The 12,213-nt window shown below is 36.1% G+C and overlaps 1 protein-coding gene across 1 annotated transcript in view; it reads left to right on the top strand.

Moving 5' to 3' along the window:
• USP34 (ubiquitin specific peptidase 34) overlaps nucleotides 1-12,213 on the top strand; it is a 233,373-nt gene that overhangs the window by 105,153 nt on the left and 116,007 nt on the right. The window contains exons 21-23 of the mRNA XM_090281354.1: nucleotides 2,288-2,370; nucleotides 10,544-10,698; nucleotides 11,788-11,901. Coding sequence (XP_090137480.1) covers nucleotides 2,288-2,370; nucleotides 10,544-10,698; nucleotides 11,788-11,901 — 352 coding nt within the window. The remainder of the gene's footprint in view (nucleotides 1-2,287; nucleotides 2,371-10,543; nucleotides 10,699-11,787; nucleotides 11,902-12,213) is intronic.

Raw genomic sequence — 12,213 nt, 5'->3', positions numbered from 1 at the left:
ATTATTTTTCTTGAAGCAGAGGTCAAGGATAATCATGGCCTCCAGAATCTTGAGCATCACTACACATTCTTTATAAAATTCATAAGATCAAAAAGGAGCAGAAATTAAACCACAGATGACCTACATCTTCAGGATTTTGGGAAGACAGAATTCAGGTTACCTGTTGAAAGAGAAATAAACCTTAAGTTACAAAAGAGCTCCTACCACAACCAGAAGGCAGTGGGCTTAAAGAGTAGGGATGGGATGCTTAGGAGAGTGGAAAACATAGATGAATCATCCTCAAAAGGAGAAAGTCCCAACGTTAAGTGCCAAAAAATGAATACAGGTCTGAAACTTGGTTATTTATAGCATTGGCTACGCGTTTGTTGCTTAGTTTGCTAGTGGAACCAGAGGCGGAGCCTCAAATAAGCATTGCTGCTTTGGTAAAAAAGATAAAGAGAGGAGTGGTGATCTTTGGAGATGAGTTTTATACTTTTCTACGGTACACTAGAGTACCTTCCAGTTCTCCAGTCTACTTTGTTGCCTGGCATCTTAGAGAATAAAACCTTAGAGCAGAGAGATGTTGTCTTGACTAGTTTGGTATAAGTCCCTTGTTCCTTCAGGCTGTAAAACAGAGTTGTACGTTTGCTATTCTTTGGTAAAGCATGAGTTTGTGGCACATTATTTTTCATTTGTTCAGTGGGGAACAGAGTCCTTTGATGTGTGGAGCCAATGGTTCTGCTGTGGAAGCCAAAGAAGGAATGACAAAGGAATCTGTGCTTTCTTGTGTTACGGGCAAGTATAGGGGAAGGAAGTAATCAGGAAATAAAGGCACTTTGTAAAGAACAAGAGTTTTTTCCTTTTTTGTGTCTGTGACCAAGGTCCCTCAGACTATGCTATGCCTCAGAGTACTTTAAGGACTTTGCTATAAAATCTGTCCTATTACAAAAGGATGAGAAGCTATTAATAGCTGTACTTCAATTTTATTTACATAGCGATTTAGTCTATGAGTAGCTTATTATATTCCACCTTCCCCCATCCCAGCCACTTTGCCACACGTACTCTCATCTTTACAAAGGGCACTGCAACAATAATGAAGCAGAGTTCATCTTTCTTTTTTGCTTCTGCCGATATTAATACAAGACAGTAAAGAGCAGTAAAGGTATATCCAGCAAACTCAATCGTTAGAAAACCTTTACTTAAAACTTCAGTGGTGAATTTAGTGTTATTTTTTGAAACAACTAATTTTGGGAAACTTAAAAATTTGCACTTGCTTTAAGATTATCAGAAAGGAAATTAAGAGGGTTTTTGACTCTGTAAGCTGGGTTATGGATCAGGGCTCAGGCTGGCTAGCTGTCTTTTGTTGGCAAAGTAATTTGCGCAGTTCATCCACAACTAGCCTTTTGATTTGTAACATAGTGATAAGAACTCATGATTGACTTAGTTACATTGATGGAGTGCTCAGGTGCTTGTGGGACTATATAGAATATTGTGAAATCACATAGTTCAGTATGCAGTTCACAGGGTTGCTAATGGAATCCTAAAATGAAAATCTGGTCATTAACTTCTCCCCCAAAATTGTTTAGTGACTTCCATCCAGATCAATACCAAACTCTTCTATTTGACATTCAGGCTGGCCACAATCCGGCCCCTGTATACAGCTTCAGAGTCATTTCTTAATGTTTCCTCCCCCAGCATTTTAAGAATGCTGTTACTTTGAGAATAACTGCAAACTGAATTCCCAAAGAACCATGTAAAATCACCTATTTAACAAACTTTCATAGCAACCTGTACAGTAGCTATTGAATTTTGTGCACATAACAGTTATCTAGATTTGAAGTAACATTAAAAAAATGTCAACTGTGTATCCACTGAATTCTTTATGAACTAGATTTATGGAAATGATATTAGCATTTCTTGTTTAAGTATTAAGGTTATATTACTGGAGGGACAGTGATAATGAAACATACAGTTTCTAGATAGAGGTGAAATTTATGTGCATATTGCATAGTTTTAAAATCATATCTTTCACTCTTAAGTTCTTATACTTTTCTCATCATCTAATTTGAAAGTATGTTTTCTAATAGTTTACGGATTTTTAGAGTTTATTAAGTAACATCTCAAACATCCATTTGATTTTATGATCTTTTTTGTGTAACCAAAGTTATAATTAAAATATAAAATAATTATGAGTTACAGAAATGGAATTTTACTTCTTTGGTGTAATTTAAGATCAGGGCCATTAAATCAATAATAATTAAGAAATAGGGTCTTTTGGTAAATTATTTTAATGACTTCTTATATTTAGGTACAGCCATAGTGCTGAAGTTCAAGTTCGACTTCAGTTCTTGACGTGTGTATTTTCAACTCTGGGATCACCTGATCATTTCAGTAAGTGTTTTTATCAGTGTTTTAATAATTTTTTAGATTTGTATTGATCCTTGGAGAAGAGTCTGGTGAAATGTACTCATGCATTTAGATTTCTTTAGACATTAAATTATTCTCAATAATGAATGTCTTCTCGGTATATATGGCAATATGAGCATGACCCTGACGTATTTTTACTTCAGTCTCTGAAAATGCCAGTTTCTCAATGGATAAAAGTCATTTCAAGAACATATGTTAGTTTGATTGCATCTTTTATTACCTTTGGTTGTAGAATGTTCCTATCACCCCAGTTGCAAACAGCTACTGTGTTAATATCAGGGTTATCTTACCCAAAATTGCTTGGTTTCATACATGATAGAAACATTTAGAGACTGTAGCTTTTTTTTTTTTTTTAGCTTAATCTTCATTGTATTTTTTTTCTCCGTTACCATTTAGTCCCCTTATACCCCTCTCCCCACAGCAACCACCACACTGTTGTCCATATCCATGAGTCCTTTTTCCTTTTTGCTCAGTCCCTTCCACCACCATTAGCTGTCATCTGCTCTCCATCTGTGAGTCTGTCTCTGTTTTGCTTGTTGATTCAGTTTGTTCATTAGATTCCACTTATGAGTAAAATCATGTGGTATTTGTTTTTCCCTGACTGGCTTATTTCATTTAGCATAATGTTCTCCAGGTTCATCCATACTGTCACATAAGTGTAAAATTTTCTTCTTTTTTTTACAGCCAAGTAGAATTCCATTGTATAAATGTCCCATAGTTGTTTTATCCACTCATCTATTGATGGACCCTTGGGCTGTTTCCATACCTTGGTGATTGTAAATAATACTGTAATGAACTTAGGGGTACTTACGTTCTTTCGAGTTAGTGTTTGGGTTCCTTCGGATATAATCCCAGAAGTGGGATCACTGGGTCAAAAGGCAGATTCATTTTTAATTTTTTGAGGTATCTTCACATTGCTTTCTATAGTGGCTGTACCAGTCTGCATTCCCACCAACAGTGCAAAAGTGTTCCCCCATCCTTGCCAGCACTTGTTGGTTTTTGATTTATTGATGATAGCCATTCTGACAGGTATGAGATTGTATCTTACTGTGGTTTTAATTTGCATTTCTCTGATAATTAGTGATGAGCATCTTTTCATATGTCTATTGGCAATTTGTATGTCTTTGGAGAAGCATCTATTCAGGTCCTTTGCCCATTTTTTAATTGGATTGTTTGTTTTCTTTTGGTGTTGAGTTTTGTAAGTACTTTATAAATTTTGAATATTAGTCCCTTATCAGAAGTATTAGCAAATATGTTCTTCCATTCAGTGGGTTGTCTTTTTATTTTGTTGATGATATCCTTTGCTGTGCAAAACCTTTTTAGTTTAATGTAGTCCCATTTGTTTATTTTTTGTTTTGTTTCCCTTGCCTGGGGAGATACACAGCTGATAAAAATATTCTGTGAGCAATATCTGAGATTTTGCTGCTCATGTTTTCATCTAGGATTTTTATGGTCTCTGGTCTAACATTTAAGTCTTCGGTCCATTTTGAATTTATTCTAGTGTGTGGTGTAAGAAGATGGTCTAGTGTCATTTTTCTGAATGTATTTGTCCAATATTCCCATCACAGCTTATTGAATAAACTATCTTCAGCCCATTTATGGGCTTGCTTCCTTTGTCAAGTATTAATTAACTATAAAGGTGTGGGTTTATTTCTAGGCTCTGTATTCTGTTCCATTGATCTGTGAGTCTCTCTTTATGCTAGTACCAGGCTGTTTTGATTACTATGGCCTTGCAGTATAGTTTGGTATTTTAAGTAGTGTGATTTCTCTAAGTTTGTTCTTCTTTCTCAGGATTGCTGTTGCCATGTGGAGCTTTTTGTGGTTCTGTATAAACGTTTGAAATATTCTGGTTCTGTGAAATGGGTCATTGAAATCTTTATAGGAATTATGTTGAATCTATAGATTGCTTTGGGTAGTATGGGCTTTTTTATTTAAGTATATTTTATTTATTGATTATATTGTTACAATAGTTACAATTTTTTCCCCCTTGCTCCCCTCCATCCAGCATCCCCCTCCTGCAGCAATACCCTCCCCCCTCAAGTCCATGCCCACAGGTCGTGCATACAAGTTCTCCCGCTTTACCCTTTCATATATTCTTCTTTTAAAAAAAAATTAATTATTTTAACAATAAAAAATAACAATCCCTACCTCTCAGACTTAAGACCCTTTATAATCTTAAAAAGAACAATGGGCGAAGGCCTCAAGCTCCTCTAGCTACTTCAAGCTGGACATGGTCGTCGTCCTACCTACCCTTGGATCCAGAGTATGGACGTTTTAATGACGTTAATTCTTCCTATCCATGAACATGGTTTGTGCTTCCATTTATTTGTATCTTCAATTTCTTTCTTCATTGTCTTATGATTGACTTTCTGTGTACAGATCTTTTACATCCTTGGTTAGCTTTATTCCTAGGTATTTTATTCTTTTTGAAGCAACTGTAAATGGGATTGTTTTCTTAATTTCCCTTTCTGTTAGTTCGTTATTGGCATATAAAAATGCAACTGATTTCTGGATGCTAATTTTGTATCCTGCTACTTAGCTGAAATTATTTATCAGTTCTAGTAGCTTCTTAGTGGAATCTTTGGAGTTCTCACTATGTACAGTATCATGTTATCTGCAAATAAACACAGTTTTACTTCTTTCTAGTTTGGATACCTTTTATTTCTTCTTCTCATCTGATTGCTGTAACTAGGACTTGCAGTACTATGTTGAATAAAAGGTGAAAATGGACATCCCTGTCTTGTTCCTGATCTTAAGGGGAACGCTTGTAGTTTTTGCCCGTTGAGTATGATGCTGGCAGTGGGTTTGTAATATATGGCCTTTATTATGTTTAGGTATGTTCCCTCTATTCCCACTTTGCTGAAAGTTTTTATCATAAATGGGTGCTACATTTTATCAAAAGCTTTTTCTGCATCTATTGATTTGATCATGTGGTTTTTATACTTCATATTTTTTATTGATTTGCGAATGTTGTACCAACCTTGCGTTCCTGGAATAAAGCCCACTTGATCATAATCTTTTTGATGCATTGCTGTCTTTGGTTTGCTTATATTTTGTTGAGGATTTTAGCATCTATGTTCATCAGGGATATTGTCCTATAATTTTCTTTCTTTATAGTGTTTTGACCTGGTTTTGGAATTAGGATAATGCTGGCCTCATAAAATGAGTTTGGGAGCCTTCTCTCCTCTTGAATTTTATGAAATTCTTTGAGAATTCATGCACCTGTGTTGGGTGCATAAATGTTTACTAGGTTATATCGTATTGTTGGATTGTTTCCTTTATCATTATGTAGTGTCTTTCTTTGACTCTTACTATAGCCTTGGCTTTAAAACCTAATTTGTAAGATAGAAGTACTGTTATCCCAGCTTTTTTTCCTTTTTCATTTGCATGAAATATCTTTTTCTTATCCTTTACTTTTAGTCAGTGTATATCTTTTGATCTGAGGTGGGTTTCTTGGAGACAGCATATATATGGGTCTTGTTTTCTTATCCATTCAGCTATTCTATGCCTTTTGGTTTGAGCATTTAAGCCATTTACATTCAAGGCGATTATTGTTAGATTGTTTTCCTTTGTTCATCATTGTCTTCTTCCTCCTTCTCCCAACTCTCCCCTCCTTTCTTCTCCTCCTCCTTTTTCTTCTTCACACATCCTCCTCACACTTAACATTTGTTGCAGTACTGGTTTGGTGTTAACAAACTCCTTTAACTTTTTCTTGTCTGGGAAGCTCCTTATTTCTCCTTCAATTTTAAACGATAGCCTAGCTGGGTAAAGTAGCCTTGGTTGTAGGTCTTTCTTTTTCATCTCCTTGACTATTTCACGCCACACCCTCCTGGCCTAAAATGTTTCGGTTAAGTAATCAGATGCCAGTCTAATTGGTGCTTCCTTGTAGGTAATTATGTGCTTTTCTCTTGCGACTTTTAGAATTCTCTCCTTGTCACTTTAATTATGATGTGTCTCTTTGTGTCTTTGGGACTCTGAGCTTCTTGGACTTGTGTGACTTTTTTTTCACCAGGTTAGGGAAGTTTCCAGTCATTTCTTTAAATAGGTTCTGGATCTCTTGCTCACTCTCTTCTTATGGTATTCCCATGATGCAGATGTTATGTTTCATGTTGTCAAAATGTTCCTTAAGGTCTCCTTATTTAAAAAAAAATTTTTTTTTTTTTTTTTTTTTCTCTTCTGCCTGGGTGTTTTTTTTCCTTCCTTGTCTTCCAAAACACTGATTCTATCTAACCTACTGTTTATTCCTTCTAGTGTATTATTTATGTCAGATATTACATTCTTTATTTCTGGCATGTCCTTTTTTATGGTTTCTGTGTCTTCTTTCATGCTGTTGAGTATCCGTATAATCATTACTCTAAACTATCTGATAAATTGTTTGCCTCCATTTTATCTAGTTCTTGTGGAGAATTCTCTTGTTTTTTTCATTTGGGATCTCGGATCTCTTTGTCTTTTATTTTGGCGTTGCTTTTTATTTTCTGCCTTATACGTTAAGCTAACCAGCCACTATATCACAGTTGTTAATCTGATCAAGTTGTAATCAGCAATCTGGCTTAAGCACCACAAGGTGGGGCAGAGTAATTCCTGTGGGCAGAGCTATTGCTTCTGTTTAGCTGATGCCACTTGGAGAGAAGTTCATTACCCGAGAAAGGTGGCTGGTACAGTATGGGGAGTGACTCAGCATAGGGATCCTCATAGCTGTTCCTTGAGTTCTCTTCTCAGGGACAGCAACCCCAGACGCTCCTCAAGTGTCTCTAGTCTACTCTGCGCTCTCTTTGCCAGAACCCAGGGTAAGTGGCTGCAAATGAAATTTTGTGCTTGGCCCTTTAAGGGGCTCTCTGCATCTACAGCCATTTTTCCCTGGCAGGCAGAAACCCTGCTGCTTTTCATGAATGGATGTTATCTGGTTTTCTTTCTAGCTCTGGTGATGTAGGCTGGGCAGCCCAGCTTGGGGTCTAAACTTCTCAGGGGAACACTCTGGCCACTGAAATGTCACTCTGGAACTTCAGCTGCCACCCCTGGATGATTTCTCCACAATTTAGTTGTGATTCCAAATTGGTCCTGGGGGGTGTTAATATAGCTTCCACTTATGCCTTCTCCATCTTGGATCTTGAGACCCTAGTTTTCTTTAGATTAATTTCAAACTCAAGTTATTTAACAGTTAACTTTTAAAAAATAGAGATTGCCTAATATGTTTTTTTAAGTATATTTTATTGATTATGTTGTTATAGTAGTCCCAACTTCTTTTCCCATTGCTCCCCTGTGCCCAGTACCCCGCTTCCCTCCAACAGTCCCATCCCTCCTTAGTTCATGTCCATGGGTCATATATATAACTTCTTTGACTTCACCTTTTTCTATATTATTCTTAACTTCCCCCTATTTGTACCAACCAATTATGCTTCTTGATCCCTGCACCATTTCCCCATTTCTCCCCTTTCCCTCTCCCAGCTGATAACCCTCCAAATGATCCCCATACCTATGACTCTGTTCTTATTCTGGTTTGCTTAGTTGAATTTTGTTTTTATTTTTTAGATTCACTTGTTGATAGTTGTCAGTTTAATGTTCATAGTTTTGATCTTCTTTTTCTTAAATAAGTCCCTTTAACATTTCATATAATAATGGTTTTGTGGTAATGAACTCCTTTAGCTTTACCTTGTCTGGGAAGCACTTTTATCTACCCTTCCATTCTAAATGATAGCTTTGCCGGGGAGAGTAATCTTGGTTTTAGGTTCTTGCTATTCATCACATCGAATACTTCTTGTCAATCCCTTCTTGCTTGCAAAGTTTCTTTTGAGAAATCAGCTGTGAATCTTATAGGCACCCCTTTGTAGGTAACTCTCTGCTTTTCTCTTGCTGCTTTTAGTGTTCTCTCTTTATCTTTCAACTTTGGCATTTTAATCATGATGCGTCTTGGTGTGGTCCTCTTTGGATCTAGCTTGTTTGGGACTCTGTGTTTCCTGGAATTGTATTTCTATTTCCTTTGCCAAATTAGGGACGTATTCCTTCATTACTTTTTCACATAAGATTTCCATTTTTTGCCCTTCCTCTTTTCCTTTTGGCACCCCCATGATTTGGATGTTGGGAAGTTTAAAGTTGTCCCAGAGTTGCCTAAAGCCTCTCCTCATTTTTTCAATTCATGTTTCCTCATTCTGTACTGGTTGACTTTTTTCTTCCTTATGGTTCAAATCATTGATCTGAACCCCAGTTTCCTTCCCTTCACCATTGGTTTTGTGTGGATTTTCCTTCATTTCATTTAGCATAGCCTTCACTTCTTCTCTTTTGTGTTTACTGTACTTAAGCATATCTGTCAAGCCTTTAGGGAGCATCTTTATCACCAGTGTTTTGAACTCTACGTCTCTTAGGTTGGCTGTCTCCTCATTGCTTAATTCTCTCACTAGAACCTTTATCAGTTCCCTCTTTTGGGGAAACCTTCTCTGTCTCCTCATCTTGACAGGCTCCTGTGTTTGTTTGCCTCTGTGTCTTAGGTAGAGCTGTTGGCACTTGTTAAGTTGTAAGGGGCAGAGGCTTAGGTATTCGTCAGTACAGGGTGACCCATTTCACCAGGTTGTGGCACTGTGTGTGGGGGAGGGGTCTGAAAGGGAACAATGCCACTTGCTCAGCACTCGCACCTTTTCCAGGCACTTCTTCCACTTCCATATGGGACTGGCACCTCTATCTGTTGCCCTGGCTGTCATTCCCAGAGTGGGTTGGTCTGCAGATGTTTAGGACTGTGGGGGCCCTTTAAACAAGCGGACTCTGCTAAGAGACTGGCAGTTTCTTCCCCCGCCCCAACTTCCACTGATTTGCAGTCAGAAGCAATGAGGCTTTATTTTCCCTGGAGCTGGAACCGTGAGCTCTGCGATCTGGTCTGGTGGTGGGAGTGCTCCCCAGGTGTCCCTCCCTACTTTTTAAAATGTGTGACTGCACTTTCTGCCAGCCTGCTGCTGTTGCCACTGCTACCGCCACCACAATACATCTTCTCTGCCCCTCCTACCTGTCTGGATGAGTATTTCTTCTTTATATCTTTGTTTGTTGGACTTTCATACAGCTCAGTTTTCTGGAACTTCTGGTTGTCTCTAGTTTTGAGGTGTTTTTTTTTCCTTTTTAGTTGTGGATGGAGATCCAGCGTGTTTATCTAGGCCTCCATCTTGGCTAGAAGTCTCCGAAGTATCATTTAATATGTTTAACTTACAGTACATTAAAGGTTGTTTCTTAGAACAAATAATCTGTACTTTTAACTATTTGTGAGAAACTTATAGGATACTATTTTTCTACTTAAACCCTTTAGATTGGTATGGCTATTAAATATTTTCTGAGGTATTTTTCACATTTGGGGCTCAGCTGCTTTTTCCAAGAAAGAGAGAGATTTTTTATGAATCTGTCAAACGTTTATATTCCTTCTGATCTGGGGACCAACCCTAAGCTTTGCAACCTCTTATGATATACTTTAGGAATCCCCATGATGCTTTTATTTCTGCCCCTTTAGATTGTCTTATTTACCCATATTCAGACCTGTGATTGCCTCTAATGTCTTTTCTTCTTTTTGAAAAGCTCTCTGACTTCCTTCAGTCACACCCTGGAATCATTTAATACTTCGGTCAGAGTACCATACAGATATCATCTCATTCCATTGGCTTCTCAGCTAATGGATCCCCAGATGTGTTGCTGTTCTTTGTTTTAGGCAGTCAGTTCCATTATGCTTTATCACAAGGATCCTTTTATTCAGTTTACAAAAATAATGCTTATAAGCATGTATTGTTTTACCTCCTGTGTGTGTAGACTGGGCTTTGACTATGATATCCACTCTAATTTTAACCCTTAAACCTTAGAACTGACTCAACTTTTGGGATTATCTTCCCTTAATCATGTGTACTGTAATGCAGTAATATTTTGATATTTAGGAAGAATGATTTTCCAGACCAAATGACTTTTCAAGGATACTATATAAGGTGTATGTTTTTTAGGTGTTTTATATATAGATAATATTTAACTACATTTTAAAGGCATAAATTATGTGAAATATCTTATAAAATGCGATGTAATAATATATTCTTTATGGATGTATTGGTGCTTCTAGGACATTGAGTTAGGACCAAAATGTTGTACGTATCATGATTCAAATTTTGTAATTTTAATCTAGGATTAAGTTTAGAGCAAGTCGACATTTTATGGCATTGTTTAGTAGAAGATTCTGAGTGTTATGATGATGCACTCCATTGGTTTTTAAATCAAGTTCGAAGTAAAGATCAACATGCTATGGGAATGGAAACCTACAAACATCTTTTCCTGGAGAAGGTAATTTTATTTTTTGACTATCTTATTGTTTGTATTATTTTTCTCTATTTCCTTTTTATCTCTTTAAACATAAACTCTAATGTTAATTTTTTCTTCTTTTGACTTTTTTTAAAGATAAATGTGCTTTTTCTCCTGCAGTTTTTTAATATAGTTTTTGCCAGATTTTGCTTCAACTTTCTTTTCTACAGTGTTTATATAAAATGAATACTTTATATTTACAAAAATATTCTGTTCTTTAAAGTACTACACTAACAGTAATTAGCATAATTCTTCAGGCAAACACTAATAAGAAATGTGGGGAGTTTGGGTATTTATTTTTAAAATAGTAACATTATAGTTAAATTTCTAGTAGTGGTGTTCATACCTAGTAGTGTAGAGCTATTTTCTGTGACTCTTCCTTAGTTAAATGGTTGTGTCTATAAGCCAGTCTTCTGGCAGATAAAAGCCAATTTTTAGATTTTTTGTACATCCTTGCAAAGGCCATTTTAGGAATCGCCGTAATGATATTAAAGATACTCTTCTATCTAGTTTTTGTTCTCCTTTATCTGATGCAACAATTGGTTCAGGTGTTAATTTTCCATTTGAATTTGAAACACTGATAAAAACAGAACAATAGATTTATTATTTTTATCCTTATTTTTGAGATTGTAAAGGCTCTCTATAAACTCTCACATTATCTTTGTGGTAGAATTGAGTATATATGAGTGAGTACATGTAAACTAAGTCACTTAATAGATCCAGATCAAAGCTACAGATAGACCTTCAGTTATCTTAATTTCAACCCTTGACTCAACACACAAACTGTACATGTAGCTGCTACACATCTAATAAATGTGCATGGTCTAGGTAAAATAAATGATAAATTTTAAAGTTCATTTCCCCTGATTTGATTATGTTCTTTATAAAACTTAAAGCATACCAGATATGTTTTAATTATGACCTGAATAAACTTTTCATTAAATTATTATATTTCTTAATTTTTCACTGAAAATCTGAGCTGATACATTTCCTTCTGTGATTTTTTTCAGCAAAATTAGTATAAATCTCTTACGTTAAACTAAACTAAACTAGCTTAAATTTTTTTTTAAGATGCCCCAGCTAAAACCTGAAACTATTAGCATGACTGGCTTGAACCTATTTCAGCACCTATGTAACTTGGCTCGATTGGCTACCAGTGCCTATGATGGTGGTTCAAACTCTGAGGTATGGTTTTAGATTTATTTTATTAAGTCAGTTTGTCAAATTTTTATTTTATTATTCAAATTAGTGTACTGAATCATATCGTTTATCAAGCATTGACTTTACTATCTATGAAGGTTTTTATTAGGTATTACAGAGTTTTAAGAAGTGAATTTGGTGACTCTTCATTACCAAAGATAACCTTGGTTGTGCTTAATGAATTTACTATACATTCCTTGATTAATAGGGAAGAGGCTATCAGAGTGTTCTTTTAGTCCTCTGAAAGCTCCCAGATAATATAATGAAGTAGTTTGGTCAATTAGAAGGTTGATTTGT

This window comes from Furipterus horrens, unplaced genomic scaffold (assembly GCF_987537825.1).
Source record: "Furipterus horrens unplaced genomic scaffold, mFurHor1.1.pri manual_scaffold_6, whole genome shotgun sequence".
NCBI lineage: Eukaryota > Metazoa > Chordata > Mammalia > Chiroptera > Furipteridae > Furipterus > Furipterus horrens.
Note: the sequence above shows the minus strand (reverse complement) of the source record. Positions and strands in the feature narration are given on the sequence as shown.